This window comes from Thermobia domestica, chromosome 8 (genome assembly GCF_964235325.1).
Source record: "Thermobia domestica chromosome 8, izTheDome1.hap1.1, whole genome shotgun sequence".
NCBI lineage: Eukaryota > Metazoa > Arthropoda > Insecta > Zygentoma > Lepismatidae > Thermobia > Thermobia domestica.
This window is the reverse complement of record NC_137461.1, coordinates 253,787,748-253,808,593: the sequence shown is the minus strand read 5'-3', so window position 1 is coordinate 253,808,593 and position 20,846 is coordinate 253,787,748. Positions and strand designations below refer to the sequence as shown.

The 20,846-nt window shown below is 34.1% G+C and overlaps 1 protein-coding gene across 5 annotated transcripts in view; it reads left to right on the top strand.

The window, feature by feature from the left end:
- The window catches only part of LOC145693551 (EF-hand domain-containing family member C2-like), a 99,576-nt gene that overhangs the window by 44,388 nt on the left and 34,342 nt on the right, over positions 1 to 20,846 (top strand). For all 5 annotated transcript variants that reach the window (XM_081769638.1, XM_081769637.1, XM_081769641.1 and 2 more), the window contains exons 7-9: positions 10,769 to 10,955; positions 14,809 to 14,951; positions 19,212 to 19,408. In XM_081769638.1, coding sequence (XP_081625764.1) covers positions 10,769 to 10,955; positions 14,809 to 14,951; positions 19,212 to 19,408 — 527 coding nt within the window. The remainder of the gene's footprint in view (positions 1 to 10,768; positions 10,956 to 14,808; positions 14,952 to 19,211; positions 19,409 to 20,846) is intronic.

The window sequence follows — 20,846 nt, the reverse complement described above, 5'->3', positions numbered from 1 at the left end:
TAACAAGGAGAATGTTCTTTCTGTGGATATAAAAAAATAAATTCTGTTTTCCTTTACATCATTATTATCCCCATTAATTAAACAACTAGAATTAAACTTATTATCTTTTCGTGATATTATTCCATTTTGAGTTGAAAATACTGGTACTTATTTAAAAAGGAAAATGTTATTACTTGTAAAGGATTCTAGAATTGAAACTGTTTTGTCTTTCATTATTATTATTTGAATATTCCAAATTCATTCTACTATAATCGGTATAGGTTTAGCATCCGTAAACACTTTAAGTAAACTCATCAAGTTCCTTCAATTAAGAACCAGTAATTCCTTTGACATCTCGTTCATTGTGCACTTATAGTACCTAAGTTCCTCTATTCATCGTAATATAATTATCAGCCACACAGGCATCACAATTGCTCTCTAGTTTTACTGAGACCTGTAGTTTACAGCCACATAGGCTTTCCTCAGTGTTAGCCATACAAGCATTCAGCAGATGGTAATTTTTTTAAGTTACCATTTAATCTTTTTACAGTTCCAACTGTAACTTATGTTTATTACATAAAAGAATCGAGCATCAGGTTAGTGGTTGACCCACTTAAATCTTGGTCTAGTATTAATTCCAATAACATTCCTAGTCCACACCATTAATAGCTATGATTTCATCTTGCAACAGCAAGGACATATTATCTGAACATTCATTTTTTTAAATACAAATATTTTAAGGTTTCTCTCTTCCTTTCTTCGGTGGTTATTATTATGCTGCACTGCTAAAGATTTTTGACATGATGTAGGGATTTTCACTCTGTAAAATCCCGTAACTCGAATAAAATACATTTTAAAATAAGAATCCATCCCATCTCATTCCTTACTTCCTAGTTATGAAAGATAAAACTGCTAAAATGTTTCTCCTACATTCAGTTACCAGATAGAACAGTGTTATCAAATATTTGTGCACGGAAAATATGCTCCAGCTATACTGGTAATTATTAAATATCTAAATTGTAAATAGTCCAGTTTTACGCGCGATTAAATATGTTGATTGTTTTACTAATATAGATGTGAATATCATAACAATTAATATCCACTCGTTTCTAATAGAAAATCGTTTACAAGTTGTAGAATAAATAAAGCACTAATGTAACAGCTGCTGTAGGAATAAATATTTATGAAGCAGCTTTCAGTTCTTGAGCCCTGAAGTATGAAGTCGATTAGCTAGTCTGTTGAAAAAGACGAACAAATTTTGTGTTAATTTGGTGCTTGTAGAAGAAAATATAAACGAACTTGGTTTTGTACATTATCTTAGTGCTCTTTTTTGAACTCTTAATTATGTCATCCCATCTTTGTGTAAAGTCTCTTTGTCAAACCCGGTTCAAACTCTGATAAAGGGAATTAAGAAGATAGCAGTGCAGTGAAATAATACATATTGAAGAAGGGACGAGAGGAGACTTGAAACAGTGTGTGCTAAAAAATTTAATATAAGGCTGTTAAGGTAAGATATCTTAGTTTTTTTTTAAATATTTAATATTTGAATATGTGTCCTATAGCGTCCATCAATATATACATTGTGGCACATACACATTTTATACTATTAGTCAAGTGCATCCATCTCTTGAGATTCAGAGGGTAAAGCCAAGAATTGCTTAACACAAGCAGAAGTGGAAATATTGAATAAAATTCTGAATCCACATTATGTATTGGATAAGTACCAGAAATAGTCTTGAGTGCTACTTTGCCTCTATATGGGTGCTGTTTTATGAAAAGAAACTTTTTTAAATCGTCCGTACAATAATTGTTTCTTTTATGTGTACTCTTTTGTTCAATAGAATTACATTTAATTTAGATAATACATATCACAATTAAGAATACTATAACCAAATATATTATTTAAATAATATATTGAATTTTCTTCATAATTCCTTAACAGAATGATTAGTGTATGTGGAGTAGTGTCTCGTAGAAACACAGTCTTGAAACTTAGAGGACACCATCGTACGATATCTAGGGTTGCCAGATTAAAATGAAGGCAAGCGTAAAGACAAGTGACATTTGTGTAATTGGGGACACAAACTTGAAACAAGATTCTTTTCTTTTTATTTTGCATGTTATTACTACCGTTACTTTTAATACTTGTATCTGTTATTACTAATTACTGAAGATTGACAGTTGTGCAAAATATCACTAATTACTGAATATCGACAGGTGTGCAAAATGCCGTATTTTTCCATTTAAAAAAAAAATCGTTAATAAATGCCTTTTATTGTGATCATTGCCCCTATTTGCTATTTTGTGCTTTCCTCGTAAGTTTTGTTCACATTTCCGCCGGAAATACAAGTCACATTGTTCATCGTTATCGTGGAATGCAGAATACCAGTGAGTATTGAGTTCAAGATTCCTTATCGGAATTATTTAATCATTGTTGACCAACCAAATACAAGGAAAGCATAGTTGATGATGCTTTGAATGCCACAGTTATAATATGCTAAAACTATACGCCTATCATTGGTAGATGAACGATCGTTTCAAGCCTCAAATGATCTTGAATAGATGATATAAGTTGTATGTGGACAACGTGAAGAAAATGCTTACAATACCGTGCAATCAGAGGTGAACTATGTGTTGGATGGCACGATTGCTTTATCAAGGCAGAGTTTACCAAACACGAACTATTTATTTATTTATTTTTCGTATGGTTTTAATCACTGTGTATTCATTAACATGTTTTCTCTGCAATTTTATGTTTATGATATTAATATTTCAATTATTTGTATTTTTCTGCCTTTTCCATTGCAATGATATGATTTGCTTAGTGATATTTTCAAAGTTATACTTATTAGTTAGTGCTGCTTACAATTCCTAATGTAAATTAATGCACTTAATATAGGCTTTAGGTAAAGTAATGATATAACTAGTGATGCTTGTGCGTTATACAAGGGAGCTACCCTCCGTCTTTCCTCTTGCTAATTTGAACCTCAAACTATACGAGTAAATGTCAAATCTCAAACGAAACACACAAATAGTTTCATTAACATTTCTACAAAAATTTCACGAAATGTTTTATTTACAATCGGGAGAGAGGAGGGTTCTTTCTTTCACTATTGATCCATCTCGATTTCAAGCAGAAGAGACGATTGGGAGTCGCCATACGAAAACTATCATGGAACATATTTTTAAAAATCATAGACGGCTAGGGCGGGGTTAAAGCCTAAATAAAAGTATACACCATATTGTGTCAAAATGGAATAATTTCTACTATAGCTATCATGGAACATGTTTTGTAAATGGAGCGGAGGAGATGGGGGAGGGTAAGAGATACTTTAACTTTTTTCCATCTCGATTGATTTTAAAGCCAATGAATGAAGATTGTATAACCAAAAAATTATGCGCTATATTAAATATGAAAATCTAATACTTTTTACGGAAGTTATTGTGGAACTTTTTTTTCTTTTAATTGGGAGGCTGAGGCGTATTTACTCAACATTAGGGGCTAAAATTCACCGTTAATTTTTGATTGTTTTGATTCCAAGCAACTGTGAGAAAATCTCAAAGAAATTTTACATATACTATCAAAATCGAATAACTCTTACGAAGGTTATCTTGGAGCATTTTAAAAATCCAGTGGGGGAAGAAGCAATCTACCCGTTTAATCTTCACAATTTCAGATTCATCCAGAGGAGGTGGTTTTTAGGTCTTAAGGAATAGATACGTCATATTACATTAAAATCAAACTCGTTTTATACGAAAATTATTGTGGAACAAATGTTTTAATTGAAGATGGAGGAGTAGAAGGTTAATTTCACCCTTTCCTTCTTGGCAAATTTTAACCCTGTGTTATGAGGATCTTTGGAATCCCCTAAAGAAACTATTCATTGTATTTTGTCAAAATCGAGTAGTTTTTATGTAGTTTATTCTCCCAAATATTGTTGCATGCATATATTCAAACAATATACTTATTTACGAAGTTTGGAGGAATGTATTTACCGAGTTCCATTAAAATCGAATTTGTTTTACGAGAGTTACCGTGGAACAGACAATCGGACGGACACACAAATGTCGATCAAATCAAACTGTAGAAGCGTATGCCACTCGCTTCAAAAATATTATGAATGTACTCATTTTTGCAATACAAAATGTCATTTTTAAAATTTGTTGCCATTTAGACAGTCATTTTTCAGTGTTTTATTTTGCCACAGCTTCCGGTCTTTACATATTACTGATATTATCATCACTACTAATCAGACATATTCTGAACCAAACTAAATTTAACACAAAATATTAGTGATTATAGACTATCTTTATATTCATATTTTTTTGGAACTTTTCGGTACGGAAGAAAATTCCCGTTTTCGAGAAGTTCTGTGGAAAAGTTGACAGTTGACACTTTCAGATTGATCTGAACACAAATTTTAGTCACCACAAGTTATGTTGACTTATCATAAAGCTTTTATTACACTAAGCACTTGTCCGCCATTTGCATTATGACTAATATAATGATAATATACTACACTATTTTGATCAAGTTTCGTTCGTCTTCGTTCGCGAGAAACGCATTTCATAATTTAAAATTATTATATTATATCCATTTTATCAAATGTTGATACTATCGATTTCAAAACAGAGAATTCACTGTATAGTTGATTGCCGTCGAGACTAATTTTAAGTTACATCTCCACCTCTGTCCAATCGTGAATACAGTGTTGATGCGCGCGATAATACAGCACAAGAATGAAAAAAGAATTAAATCTAGCCGTTTGTTAAATAAAAATGTAATCCTTGTTAACTAACTAACAAGTAAGTACAACATATACTGTAAGGTGTGAATGACACAGATAATTAACTGTAGGTATAAATAAACTCTGGTAAAGACAATAAAGAAGGTCACACGAAATTTACATGTATGGGGTATACAGGAGGACACAAAGTCCTGTTACCCCTGAAAATAAGTAACATAAACCACTAAACGTACGTAAATAACTACACGGAAAGAACTGAATGGCATGAACAACAATGCCTTCGAGAAATTTTATTGAGATAGAAAACATTAAGTGTCCAAAAGATCAGTCTGTAGACTGTCATTGTGATGACAAAGAATAATACGCCGCCAGGTTCTGTGGGACATTTTGCGGAGCATTGCAGGTGTAACTTGAGTGAAAGCTTGTTTCACAGTTTCTGTCAGTTCGGCAATGATATCGTAACGGTTTTGTGCATGCCCTTTATGAGCCCCCATTATCACAGGTGATGGAGTCTGGACTTCGTGGTAGCCAGGCAAGTGGTGCGGGCAGATCCGGACTACCACGACCAATCCAACACCCAGGAAAGACTTCCGTAAAGTATTCACGTACAGCGAGGGAATAATAGGCAGGTGCCCCATCATGCTGAAATCAACATGTCTCTTTGATTCCGTGCTCCTCCAAGAAAGAAACAAACCAGTTCTGCAATATGTCCAGATATCGCTGGTGATTCACAACACCGTCGATAAAGGACGGCCCAAACACGCGTCTGCTGTCCACGCCTGCCCGTATCATCATATGCGGGAGATTCTGTTCCAGTTCTTCGTAAAAGTGTAGATTGTCCTAGGACCAAAAGACCATATTGCGTGCGCGAGAACTTCTCTAAATTGCACACACATTGGTAAAAGTCACTTTGCCGCGTTTTGGTACTGTGTCGAACGTCTGAAGGAGTTCACACAGTCTAAACCAATGGAAAACCTTACATTAGCATTTATCACGGGGTAATGGGACTTTGTTGCCACCCTGTATATAATTACCGTTATCTCTTAAGACGTTAACGGACTAGCTCTATTAATGAACACTGTCAGAATAATTACTCTAGCTATCTGTTGCAAAACAGAGTTCAAAAATTCGCTTAAGCTACACGTATCTGATATGGAATATACATGGCCATCGTTAAACTCGTCGTTATTCATTAAGATGTTAACGGATTATCTCCATTAAAATCTCAGCCGAGATAATTATCACCTATTTAAAAAAAATCAAAAATTTGCTTAACGGATGGGATATAGATAGCTACGTTAAAGTGGCCGTTATCTGTTAAGATGTTAACGGACTGACTCTGCTAACGATTGCGGCCAAGATAATCGCTCCATCTGTCTGTCTCAGGAAGGAGAATTCAAAAATTCGTTTACATGTAGGCGGTATGACCTAATGATAATCACCGTTAAACTCCCATTACCCGTTAGGATGTTAACAGATCGCCTCCGTTAAAAATTCAGCCGAGATAATCGCTGTAGCTATCTATTGCAAAATACAGAATTCAAAAATTTGCTTAACAGATGGGATATAGATAGCCACCGTTAAAGCCGCCGTTATCTGTTAAGATGTTAACGGATTACCTCCATTAAAAACTCAACTGAGATAATCGCTCTAGCTATATATTGCAAAAATCAGAATTCAAAAATTTGCTTGACAGATGGGATATAGATAGCCACCGTTAAAGCCGCCGTTATCTGTTAAGATGTTAACGGATTACCTCCATTAAAAACTCAACCGAGATAATCGCTCTAACTATCTATTGCAAAAAACAGAATTCAAAAATTTGCTTAACGGATGGGATATAGATAGCCACCGTTAAAGTGGCCGTTATCTGTTAAGATGTTAACGGACTGACTCTGCTAACGATTGCGGCCAAGATAATTGCTCCATCTGTCTGTCTTAGGAAGGAGAATTCAAAAATTCGCTTACATGTAGACGGTATGAGCTAATGATAGAAATCGTTAAGGTCACGTTACCCGTAAAGATGTTAACGGATTGATTTCGTTAACAAACTTGGCTGAGATTATTGTTCCAGCTATCTGTTACAGAAAAACATATTTATTTTTTTTAATGCTTCTGTTCAAGACTTACATTATTTTACGGGGAAGGAAATGAAAATCACCAATTAGAAACAGGACTTTTCGTTCACAATCGAATAGTGTCAGCAACTAAACGTTTTGAGTTTATTAATAGTAGACTTTCTTTTATTACTCTTAAGGGTCGGTGGTATAATTGTTCTAAATGTACTTGCCCCAACAGAGGTTAGGGTGACGATATAAAAGACAGTTTGTACGAAGAAGTAGAACGGGAATTTGGCCAACTCCCGCGATATCATATGAAAATTCTATTTAAGGGATTTCAATGCGAAGATAGTACAAGAGGATATTTTCAAACCTGGAAAATAATAACAATGGCGTTAGACTCGTGAACTTTGTAACAACCAAAACATTATCATGAAGAGTACAAAATTCCCACGTCACAACATTCGTAAGTATACTTGGACCTCATCAGATTGAAAACACATAATCAAAATTGATCACGTTTTAGTAGATAGGAGAAAACAGTCTAGCATAATTAATGTTCGCTCGTTCAGAAGAGCTGACTGTCACACTGATCACTATCTGGTAGCAACGATAATAAGAGATTATTGTAAATAAAAGAACTATTCGACGTTAGAGGAGAGCCAGGCGAGATGGGGATACCAGATTGAAGTGTCGAACAGATTCTCGGTTTTCGAAGGTTCACAGTACACTAGTGTTGAGGATACTTGGGTTCAAATTAGGGATAGCATTAAAATTTCAGCAAAGTTGTGTGACAAATACATAGGAATAAACCATGGTTCGACCAGGAATCCACCAAACTAGCGGAGAAGAGAAAACGGGAAAACTGCGTTGGCTAGAAAACCCAAACAATATTATACAAAATTTCGTTGACATCAGGCAGGGAACTTCCAAAACTTTTAAAACAAAGAAACACTTTAAAAAAAAAAAATACGATTAATGAACTTCAAGGTAATAGAAAAAAAAATGGGACATGTATAAAGGTACCAACGAATTTAAGAAAGGCTATCAACCTCGCGATATCAAAGAAAGCTGATGGAACAATTATCACTGATACGGATAGCATCTTGAATATATGGTAAAATTTCTTTGACGATTTGTTTGACACGCAGCCAAAAACTAATGTTCGAGGAAAAACGGAAATGCACAAAGCAAAACCGTATATTCAAAAACCTAACCAAACAGAAATAGAAAACAAATTAAAGGAACACAAATCTCCGGGTGTAGACGAAATTCTGGCTGAGTTAATTCTAGCTGGAGAGGAAAATTGTAGAATAAGATGCTTGTTCCAATTCACAAGAAAGACGACAAAACTGATTGTAGCATCTCTCTTCTGCTAACATCCTGTAAAATTCTTTCAAACATTCTGTTAGCAAGATTAACCTCATACGCAGATGAAATTATTGGAGATTATCAGTGCGAATTTAGTAGAAATCGATCAACTATCGATCAAATATTTAACATTCGACAAACACTCCAAAAGAAATGGGAATACAATAACCCGGTACATAAATTATTTATTGATTTTATTATAGAATGATCTACGACTTGGTTAGGTAGGAAACATTGTACAACATCTTTATATAATTTGGAATACTAAAAAAGCTAATTAGATTAATTAAGATGTGTTTAAATTAATCCCAAAGTAAAGTCTGAGTAGGAAAATTGCTGTCCACGAGCTTTCACGTCGAAAATGGCCTGAAACAAGGAGATGCGTTGTCGCCATTATTTATCAACTTTGCTCTTGAGTACGCTATAAAGAAAATCCAAAATAGCAACCAGGGCCTAGAGCTGAATAGGATTCACCAGGTTATGGTGTATGCTGATTATATAAATTTGATAGAGGATGATAGGAGAACAATAGAAAGAAATTAAGAGGTCTTATTAAACACTTACAGAGACAGGTTTAAAAGTAAATGCAGAGAAAACTAAGTACATGGAAGTTCGCCGGGATCGTACTACTACAAATTGTAAATGCGTCAAAATATCAAATAATACTTTCGATAAAGTAGATACTTCCAAATATCTAGGATCAATATTGACAAAAGTAGGAGGGGAGAAAATACAACAAGTGAATAGTTTTCGATACCTGGGTAGTATTCTTAGTAATGACATGAAATGCGAACGTGAAATAAAAGCAAGGATAGGAATGGCGAAAGAAGCCTTTAAAAGAAAGAAAAGTCTGTTTTGTGGGACTTTTTTGAACAAAGACTTGAGAAAAAGACTCATAAAATGCTTCGTGTGGAGTGTTGTACTGTATGGGGCGGAAACGTGGACATTACGTAAAGGTGACGAAAATCGACTGGAAGCCTTCGAAATGTGGGTGTGGAGAAGAATGGAAAGAATTAGTTGGGTCGAGCGCAAAACGAATGAGAGAGTGTTAGAAATGGTGGGTGAGAAAAGAACACTTTTAGATATAATTAGGAAGAGGAAGAGAAACTGGTTGGGACATTGCCTAAGAAGAGATTGTATCATGATGGACGTCCTAGAGGGTATGGTGGCAGGAAAGAGAGGGAGGGGGCGAAGGAGACTACAATTAATGGATGATATTAAAACAGAAAGATCATACGCGAAGACGAAAAGGTTAGCGGAGGACCGTGGAGCATGGAAGCTTCTCAGCTGCGGCAAGTGACCTGCCAATAAAGGCAGAATATCTATGATGATGATGATGAATATTGACAGATCAAAACCATATCCACGAAGAAATTAAATGTTGACTGAAAGTAAGGACTTCGTGTTATTATTCAGTTCGAAATCATTTGTCATCGCGAATTCTGTCGAGAAATTTGAAGCTTAAAGTATATAAGACTTTTGTATGGGTGCAAAACACGGTCGCTTATTCTGAGGGAAGAACGCAGACTGAAAGTATTAGAGAATAAACTCCAGAAGCGAATATTCTGACTCAAGAAGAACAGGAATGGAGAACGACGGAAACTTCATGACGAGGAACTGCACAAATTATACCCTTTACCAAACGTTTAGCGTCGTAAGTCTAGGAGGCTCAGGTGAGAGATCATATAGCCAGAATGGAAGAAAGTAGGAACACTTCCAAAGTTTTAACTGGAAATCCAATTGGAAAACGGCCATTAGGAAGATCTGGGCGCAGATGGGAGGACGGATCTCACAGAAATAGAAATAAAAATTAGGAACTGGATCCAGTTGGTTAAGGACCGAAGTCAATGGAGCGTTTTTGTGAACGCGGCCTTCAACTTCCATGTTCCATACAGCATAGAGTTAATTAGTCAAGAGTTATCGTATGTAATAACGGACAAATGTACTAGTAACACATTCTTATAAGTTTCACTGTGTGATCTTAATAAGTGATCAACTCACCTGTTTATTCTCTGAAAATTTTTGTGTTACTGTTTGAGTTATTGAACTGTACAATTTTGGTTCTCTCTGGAACCTTCTTCAGCACCATTTCTCTTGGTACTCCCTTAGGTATAATCATCGAGATCTCTGGCCCTGGAAAGTTTAAACGAAGAAGGATCATCCGAAAAAACAATTGAATTTCAGTCTCTATGGAAGGTTCCAGAGAGAATCTTTTTTGTACAGTTCAATAACTCAAAAATTTCACAGGATATAGAGGTGTTCGTCATTTATATATTGTTATATGCATCTTACATTATCCATTAATAAGTAATCATAGGTAATGTAATATTTAGGTCCGTAGATTTAGTTCGTTGGCCCGTAAGCCCATAGAATGTATTTCAAACCGAGTGGCTCCCGGAGATCTGGCAGCCGTGACGATATCAAGTTAAAATATCATAAGTGAAGCAATATTTTTTCTTTGGTTGTTTCTTGTTTGTTATCTCGTCTTTTGTTTCCAAACTTTTTTTTTAATTTAGAGAATTCTTATATTTTATCATATATTGTAACCAAAATAGTTTTTAAAGAAACAGTCCAAGCACTTATTAATAATTAAGTAATGTTTAATTGTAGATAACTTTACTCCGTTGGAATCTCCCCCACCCTCGGATCCATTGTGCGCAAAACCAGAGCCAAAGCCAGAGCGGGAAATCCCACCTTACAATGGAATCGGAGATTATGAAGATAGTCTTGGAAATTGTTTCTCTGTTGTTCCCTCTCCACCTAAAAGAGACATGCTTAAATATCTGCTGAAAGAAAGGTAAGTGCTCAGTTGTTTGTATACTTTTCAGTAATTTCGATCAAGTTAAGTATTGACAAAAGATTATATGTGTGTGTGTGTGTGTGTGTGTGTGTGTGTGTGTGTGTGTGTGTGTGTGTGTGTGTGTGTGTGTGTGTGTGTGTGTGTGTGTGTGTGTGTGTGTGTGTGTGTGTGTGTGTGTGTGTGTGTGTGTGTGTGTGTGTGTGTGTGTGTGTGTGTGTGTGTGTGTGTGTGTGTGTTTGTTTGTTTGTTTGTTTGTTTGTTTGTTTGTTTGTTTGTTTGTTTTTATTTTCAGAAATTCTAAAGTTCATCGATGTGGTGTAATTTTACGAGGGACGAGGGTGATATCAGGCACTGTCATCTCACACTTTCTATTTAGTACGGGACATCAACCGTCCGTATTGGGAGGATTATATGGTCTTACTGAGTATTCGGCACATTCTTGTACATTGTCCGGAATACTCAAACCTCAGGGAACATATAGAATTGTCTAACAATATTAATCAGGCTTTGGGGAATAACCCTGAGTTTTGTGATGGTATTTTCACTTTTATTCGTGTGATTGAAATTGTTAACGTTGTGAGGCTTTTCTTTGCAGCCTTTACCCGCCTTTTCAACGAACTTAAAAAAAATTCGTTACTAAATTCTCTACGTCCGTGTTTGTGTGTGTGTTGTTTGCGAATTTTTTGATTTTGAGCTCTCCATTCGATAGTGCATCAAAAACTTTTTGAGAATGTGATGGAATTTTTCCCGTCATTCTTGCCGTTCCCGAGATATTGGCCAACAAAGTTCCGATTTCGGGAGATTTAAGGAGCAATATCTCGGGAACCATAAGTCATAGAGAGATAATATTGGTGTTGATCAATACCTAAGAGGATGGTGAACATTTTGGTAACAAATAATAACCGGCGGCCACTGGCCAGATATTGCCCAAAAATGTTAGAATTTTGGGAATTTTAAGGAGCCATATCTCAGGAACCGTAAGTCATAGAGAGATGATATTTTGCGAGTTTTTCAATTTTGATGTCTCCATTTTGAGCATGTATCTTCGTAAAACAACATGTCGTAGAACGTTTTCACAGAACTCTTAAACAAAACATGTGGAAAAAAATTTAGTACACAAGGAAATTAAAAATAAATAGATATATATTACAGGAATTCTTTAATGAATATAACAATAAAGTACATGGAACAATTGATATAAAGCCTACAGAAGTTAACAAGAAAAAAATAATTCAAGTTCGCTGTGGCAATGCTCTTGGAGCATTCTCAACTGGTTAATTGTTAATACTATTTCTTAATATATTGTATTTTAATTACTTTTCTATTTGTTATTCATTTTAGCTTTTCTAGATTTGTACTTTCGTCGTCATTATTATTATTATTTTATGATATTTATTTTGCTTTATTCTATATTTTGAGGGCATTTCTTTGTTTCTAAAAGTCGAGCGTTTGGTAGTTGTATTTTTATGTGAGAGCCTTTTTATGAACGGCGTGTTTTGACCATTGCCTTTTTATGATAGGACCAAATAACCCCAGGGCTGACGTCCCCTTTAAATTCACAATCAGTCATATTACAAGGCTGCTACGATCGTTTATCTCAGGAAGATTCTTGACGTTTGTAGTAACTGCAGGAACTTGGTAGTCAGTACTGAGTTTCTTTGTTTCTAATGCATTCATAGTTTTCAGTATCGATTCTGCAATAAGAGCGAATAGAAGTGGAAGGTTATATTGTTTTAATAAACACAGTTTTCAATTTGTTTTTACTGTTATATTTCATCTAGTGCATTTAGCTTTTTTAAGTTATAAAGTATGTCGTCTAATAGTAAGAATATTCGTAGAGTTCAGATTGTAATGCTACCATATATTAAAAAAAGATGCAATTGCTAAACTTCAAAATTGATACCTGGTAGTAATTATAGTTATGAGAAGTTATGTTGGTCGGTGTAATGTCATTTTAAATGTAATTTTTGAGAGTTTTGAATGATTCTCTTAATACTTGTATTAATGCCTATTGTTTATCGACAGAACTATTTGTTTCATATTCATGCAGCAAAAAAATATACTTTCAACATTGATCAGAAGTTTGGATGGTAAAACAAATGAGAAAGTTGAAGAGAAACAGCTTGGGTATAATTATGGTAGGGGTAAAGGAGCAAGACATGCTATTGGCCTATTAAGAGAAATTGATAAAAGGTTACAGAGAAAGGCAAAATCTAGATCAGCGTTTCCCAACCTTTTTCAATTTACGGCACACTACCGGTATAACTTGAATTCTGGCGGCACACTAATAGATATTATTATTATTATTATTATTATTATTATTATTATTATTATTATTATTATTATTATTATTATTATTATTATTATTTGTAAATAGAAAATACCGTTGTATTTTTACCTGTGATTACTGACCTCCTTCTTACAGAGAATAAAGCTCGATCACTGGTTTTCCCCCACCGTAAATCATTATGATTATTTTTCATTGAAATTCAAAAATAGAAAACAATTCCAATGAAATATAGGACAGTCTTTTAAAAATACACTTTCTTTTTCGAAGACTGTATCCAACCTTTCACTAAGGTAGATCACTAAATAACGAACGAACAAACAAATCTCTTGTACTTTTAAAACAGATGGCGGTAATTCGTATTTGTGTTTGCTTTGTCGAAAGGATAGAATGAGATTTTAAGATTTCAAGTTGCGAAATAACCTGTAACAATAAAGAAGCAATAATGGTCATAACAATGTTTTTTTCAACATTAAAAATGTAGAGATAAGTAACACAGTGTGAAGCTTATAATTTATTAACATGGTTAATATACGTCACAATTTTTAAACATTAATAAAATTGTGTTTTCGAAATGCAATCTATGTAGTAGTAATGTATGTACAATAATATATTACAATTACAGTATTTTTTTCCATTGTAGAGGTTCATAGTAATGCGAAATTCAAATACACACATTTCCTGTCGTGCAATTTGGTTACTATATAATTAATAATTTTGTTTTCATTTCCTCGCGGCACACCAGTGGCCCATTCTCGGCACACCGGATGGGAAACGCTGATCTAGATTGTACTATCTGCTTATTGATCTGGAAAAGATATTTTGACCAATTCACGGTAAATTTTGATAGGAGTATTAAGAAAGATCTGTTTGGAATGGAAGAATCGGAGACTGATCAAACATGGACATATGAATCAACTTGAATACCGAATTGAACTAATGTATCTTAATAGTAAAGGACTGATCTATAGAGAGCTGTGTTGTCCCTTTTTTAAACATTTTGAGTACTATCAGAAATAGAAAATGGAAACTTTATATTTAATCCTAACTAATTTCAATGAAAATGAGGAAATTATAGAAATAAGTATCTATTTGTTTATGAAAATAAATATCATCTAGCACTTTTTGTGAGTGAATACTGGGTTTAGAACTAACATTATAGCGTTGTAAGATATGACTTTTGTAATACTGATTTCTTGAAATTGTGTCAAGTGATCTCTGTGATTAAATATAATACGCTTATTGTTGCATGAATGTTGGTTATGCGATATCTTGTTTTTATAGAGCTTTAAAATCGGTAATAGTTCATTCGCCAGAGTGATGCGATATGGGATCTGAAAAACCTGCAATATTTCGTTGACTTTATTCCTGTCGACTTGAACGAGCAAGATGTAACATTGAAGCTTCTGAATTTTGTTCGGAAAACGATTTTCCACCAGAAGAATACTTACGATTCTTTAGTCAAGTATTTGACATTCGTTTTTATGAATCTGTAAGTTTTTCTATTCTAGAAGAGTGATCTACATTGTGACCTTCACTAACTTAGATTTTACTTCTTCCTAGGCACGGTCTCTTTAGCTACATATTAAAATTCGAAGCTAGAATGATATCCAAAAATCCCATAGATAAAGATCGGATCTTCATAATAGCCTATCATTTATCCAACGACACAATTAAAGTCTACGAATATGGACTAAGGAACTCAGGTATGCTGAACAGCTTGACAACTACTTAAATACTACTCTAAAATTTAGAATGTAATCACTTCAACGAATATCAAAAGGTCAGAAAGTACTGTTTTAAGTAGTTTGTATATAGCTTATAAGAAGTAATTTTAGATATACGAGGAACAGTCAAAAAATTCCCGATTGGCATTTGTGATGCAATCACAATGAATCCTGTACAGTACAGTTCTTAAGTTGCCTAATTATGAATTTGACAAGTATTAATACGTCATAACTGGCAGTGTACGAATAATGTATCTGAATAAAGGAGTGTGCGATCAGTTGGTGCAATTTTAGAAATCGAACAACGCGCAAATATCAAATTCATGTACAAATTAGAGAAAATCTGCTTCAGAAACTTTTGAAAGCCTTAAAAAACAGTTTAGCACCATCTGATGTTTGGCTCTTCCCAAAGCTAAACATCGACGTTTTCCGTTTTGCCAACGCCTGAACTCAAAACCAACGCGACGCCTGAACTCCGGAAGATACCAAAAGAGAACTTTCGTCGATGTTTCCACCAATCGCAGGAACAGTGGAACAAGTGTGTGTGTGTGTGTGTGTGTGTGTGCCGAAGGTGCCAAATTTGAAGATGATTATGTAAATGTATACTTATATTGTGGTAATAAAGAGTTACAACAGAATTCAAGGAACTTTTTGACTGCTCCTTGTATAAAGAAAAACTTTTTGACTGCTGCTCGTATAAAGAAAAACTTTTTGACTGCTCCTCGTATAAAGAAAAACTTTTTGACTGCTCCTCGTATAAAAAAACTTTTTGACTGCTCCTCGTATAAAGAAAAACTTTTTGACTGCTCCTCGTATAAAGAAAACACTTTCTGACCAATCTGAGTGTCTTGAGGAAGATAACGGTAAGTCGTTGAAACTATAAGACATTATTTTAGTTTTAATAAATGAGCGTATTATTACTCTGGTCAGAAAGTTGTTTTCATTTTTATCTAATAATTCCCCGAGTCGTAATGGATAGAATTACAAGTAATTTCAGTTTTGTTAACTTTATCTCTGCCGTCCTAAGCGAAAAAACCTTAACTCCACATTTTTCGAAAATCGAGATATTGCTATGGGAATGTTCGTAGTATAATTCTGCACCTATCCAAAGTGAAATTAACGTGGTTTGACCAATAGGTAGGGGGTAATGACGTCATAAGTGTTTACCTTATGTTCAAAACTGTAACTGAAAGCAAGCAAAAAGACCTTAAGTGACACTTCATAAGTAAATGTATTTAACTGTGTTACCACACATATTTTAGATCGTGAAAATATATTTAATAAAGTTTTACTGAAATACAACACATTTGAACGTAGAGCCTAAGCCAAAACGCGTTTTGCTTATTTTCTCGAAAGTATGTGAAATGGAGTTAAGGCCTTTTCGCTTAGCACGGCAGATCTATAGCTATTATTTTCTGACTTAATTCTGATATTTTAAAATTCTCTGAATCCTTGCTTTCGCAACAAAGGAAGAAAGAAGGAAAGATGTAGCAGGAGAAATGTAACTAAAACATGGTTTGGTATAATTCATAACTCATAATTTTACTTTTTAAAAAAGGTATTAATATGTAACAAAGTTATTCACACGTTGTTTATAAATAGCCGTAACACTGGTAGATCTGGTAACACTTTTGTTACATTGATTTGTTTCAGCGTGATACTATGGTATATTACAACTATCACTTAGTTCTACAATGGCAAAATAAAAAAAAAAAAATATATATTCAGTTGTAACGTTTTTTTTTTTTTTTTTTCTAATTTAATTAAAGTTTGTTAATCTAAAAATTGATCTAGAAAAGGCTTTTGACCGCGTGAATTGGGAATTGTTGTTGGGAGTTCTAACAAAGATAGGGTTGGAATGGAAAAATAGAAGACTCATAAGAAACTTATACATGAACCAACAAGTAAGTGTTAGGATAGGGGAAGAACTGACGGAAGAATGTGCAATTGGAAGGGGTTCGACAAGGATGCTGCCTCTCGCCAACACTATTTAATGTCTATCTAGAAGAAATAGTGAAAAAGAGCCTACATGATGATGATGGCATTTCGGTAGGAGGTAGAATGATTAGATGTATAAGATTTGCAGACGATATGGCACTTGTTGCAGAATCTGAAAAGAAAATCAATAAAATGTTAGAAAAAATGAGAAAGGGCTTTGAGGAATATGGGATGAAAATAAATGTTAGAAAGACAAAAGCCATGGTGATTGGAACGAAGGGGTCTATGTCAAATATAAAAGTAGGAGGGGAGAAAATAGAACAAGTGAATAGTTTTCGATACCTGGGTAGTGTTCTTAGTTATGACATGAAATGCGAACGTGAAATAAAAGCAAGGATAGGAATGGCGAAAGAAGCCTTTAAAAGAAAGAAAAGTCTGTTTTGTGGGACCTTGAACAAAGAGTTGAGAAAAAGACTCATAAAATGCTTCGTGTGGAGTGTTGTACTGTATGGGGCGGAAACGTGGACATTACGTAAAGGTGACGAAAATCGACTGGAAGCCTTCGAAATGTGGGTGTGGAGAAGAATGGAAAGAATTAGTTGGGTCGAGCGGAAAACGAATGAGAGAGTGTTAGAAATGGTGGGTGAGAAAAGAACACTTTTAGATATTATTAGGAAGAGGAAGAGAAACTGGTTGGGACATTGCCTAAGAAGAGATTGTATCATGAGGGACGTCCTAGAGGGTATGGTGGCGGGAAAGAGAGGGAGGGGCCGAAAGAGACTACAATTAATGGATGATGTTAAAACAGAAAGATCATACGCGAAGACGAAAAGGTTAGCGGAGGACCGTGGAGCATGGAAGCTTCTCAGCTGCAGCAAGTGACCTGCCAATAAAGGCAGAATACCTATGATGATGATGAATCTAAATATCCCAGATGAAGTTCCCGTCGACGTTACAAATGCAAGGATTACGAGAACTTTGACGTATCAGGAAGAGGCGAGAAAAAAAATCTAAACATAACTCATAAAACCACATGACGTACATGACTTTTCCGTACTGGATACCATTATTGTACAGTAAATGCAGGCCTTTATACAAAACATTTGGGAATTTCCTCACTACCTCAAAACAATTGTTTGCTTTCTAATTCATGTTCATTAAACTTTTTGGTTCCCGTGGTGCAGGGAGTCACCTCACGACGTTTTTTCCGTACTCTCTTTGCATGAGAATTGATGATTTAATTAAAACGTTACATTTTAGTTAAATTAATTTTTTTTATATATAATGTGCCCAGGAAATCCTAAAAGAATTATTATATTTCTTGTATGATTTCGGCCAATCGTGACTCCTTCTTCAATGACAGTAATGAAGAGCTTCGGCTTGACTTTAAATTTATTTATTTATTTATTTATTTATTTATTTATTTTACATTTTTTTTTCAACTTAGTCATTTTACGACACAAAGAAACTAGAATAGGCAATAAGCTATTGAAATGTTAGAGATAACTACACACGGTAACTCACACTTAGGAATTCACTGCAGTTGATGGTCTACTGGACCGTGTTGCTCCAGCAGATTGAAATCACCACCATAGAACCTTTGTACCCATCGCTGGATATTACTATGGTCCAGTGTCTTATCCCCATGCACAAGAAGCAATTTGTGTCGGATGGAAGTGGTTGAATAATTGTCGGTCTTATACAAGAACTCAATGACCGACCGTTTGCAAATGCGGCTGTCTAATTTCTTTCCGTTGTGGGAATATCTGTAAATAGAGGAAGAAAATTTATTGTACAACTTCAGAATAAAATATACACGTACATGTACAAAAAATATGGTTCTAGTGCTAGCTATAAAAACTTATGGTCCATTGAACGCAGACAACCGATTTTCTGCAGTCATTTCACTGGGACATGTTTGACCATCTACTGTATAGTCAGGATCTTGTTTGGAGCTATTTTCATGTCTTCTTATACCTCAAGATATACTTTTACAGTAAACATTTTGATAGTGAGATGAACAAGTGTAGATGTTCCACTCCTAGGCGGCGGCTGAGTGTTACAATTTCGGAATACAAAAGTTGATCCCACATACATAAGTGTCTGAATTCTGGTAATAAATATGTTGAAAACTAGTGTCACCTGTATTGTATCTGTGGCAATAAATGTTCTAAGGTCATGTGGTTTCTTTGTGTGTACCGCCGTAGGGAAACTTACTTTTTGAACGCGATCCGTAATTGTATAAATAGATCAATTAGAAATTTTCAAATTAATTTTAAATTGTTTAATTCTTCTTTCTAGGCTTCATAGGCGGGAAGTTTATAGATAGATCTAGAATCAGGAAGCCTGGACAGCTTGTCTTTACAAACAAAGCACCCGTCTACTATACCATGCAAGATTTGTATATTGGAGCTGTTGTCAATTTTAATAGTTTCATTTTTGAATTAATAGACGCGGATGAATATTGTCTTCTCTACATGGAGAAACATTGCCAAGAGGTTTGTATCGTAAAGTACCAATACTTGCAAGTAATCTGACAGGGAATATACCTAGGTAGATTTAGAAAGCAAGGAGGAAAAGAAAGTACTTTTCAAATTAAAACTGACAAAATATGATTTTGTTTGTTTGTTTGTTTCTTTGTTTGTTTGGGACTCATCAAAGTACTCAAACAGTAAAACTGTAATCTTAACCGTAGTCTACGTTTTTACTTTGCGTAAAGAACCAAATTAACGCTAACATTCCTGCACAAAATAATAATAATAATAATAATAATAATAATAATAATAATAATAATAATAATAATAAAGCTTTTAACTGAAAAGTATTCTTATCATATTAAATATGAATGTTGCAACAGACTGTTTACTCTGTTCCACTTTTATTTATTTTTCCTAAACTATTGTATTCAATGTTCAATTATTTGTATGTTTATTTGTTTAATTTTGACTATTGAATGTTATTTCAATCCATTAATATTTATTAGGATTTTGCATTCAGGCTTATAAGCTTTATATACTAGAGACCATGTCATCTAGTACATAAAGAAAAGTTTTACATATTATTCCTTGTAATTTAAGTAATTCAAAAGAAAAGTGATATCGTGTTACAACTGAAATTATCATAACAAATCTTCCTTAAGTTAAATGAATTTTGTGGTAAAAATGTTCGAAAACGTAATTATGCATTAAATAGTTTAAATTTCCCTCGATGTTTGATATATTAGAGTGCTGAACTTCATAGCTAAATTATCCATGATTATGATCATAATATAATAAATTACTCATCATGCACTTTAGTATGACTGCTTATTTACTTATATCTACGTAGACATCAAAATAAATTATTAGCATCAGACAAAATGTCAGAAAGTTCTATGCCTTATCTTAAGGAGAATCTAAAATTAATCGCCACGCTACAAGTACATGTTAAAGGAAGAATTTAGAATATGATCAGCTGTGTTTTCCAATATTAAAAGATATGAATTTAATGAAATGAAATAAAGTAAACTGATAGAATATGTTATTGAAAGTGAAGCTACGTCGAAATAAATTTCTTATAAGATTAAATGAATAGAATCTACGTTAATTAATCGTCTGGGGAAACATATGGCTGATTATGAATATTCTTTTCTGTAGATGAATTTAAAGTAACTTGATCAGCATGTAATTCTCCAAGTCTGATAGCTAACATGTTGTCTATATGTACTTTTTGTCATTAACGCAAAGCATGTTAATGCCTGCAAATATAAAATGTATAAAGTTAGCTAATGCTAGGAAGTAAACTGCATGATTTATGTGCATGAATATGTTAGTTATGGATGAGTATACGATTTATGTTGCATGAGTATTTCATATATATCGATTTGGATACTGAATAAATGCATGAAATTAGATAGATAGATAGATACGGGCTGTTACGTATATATATATATATTGA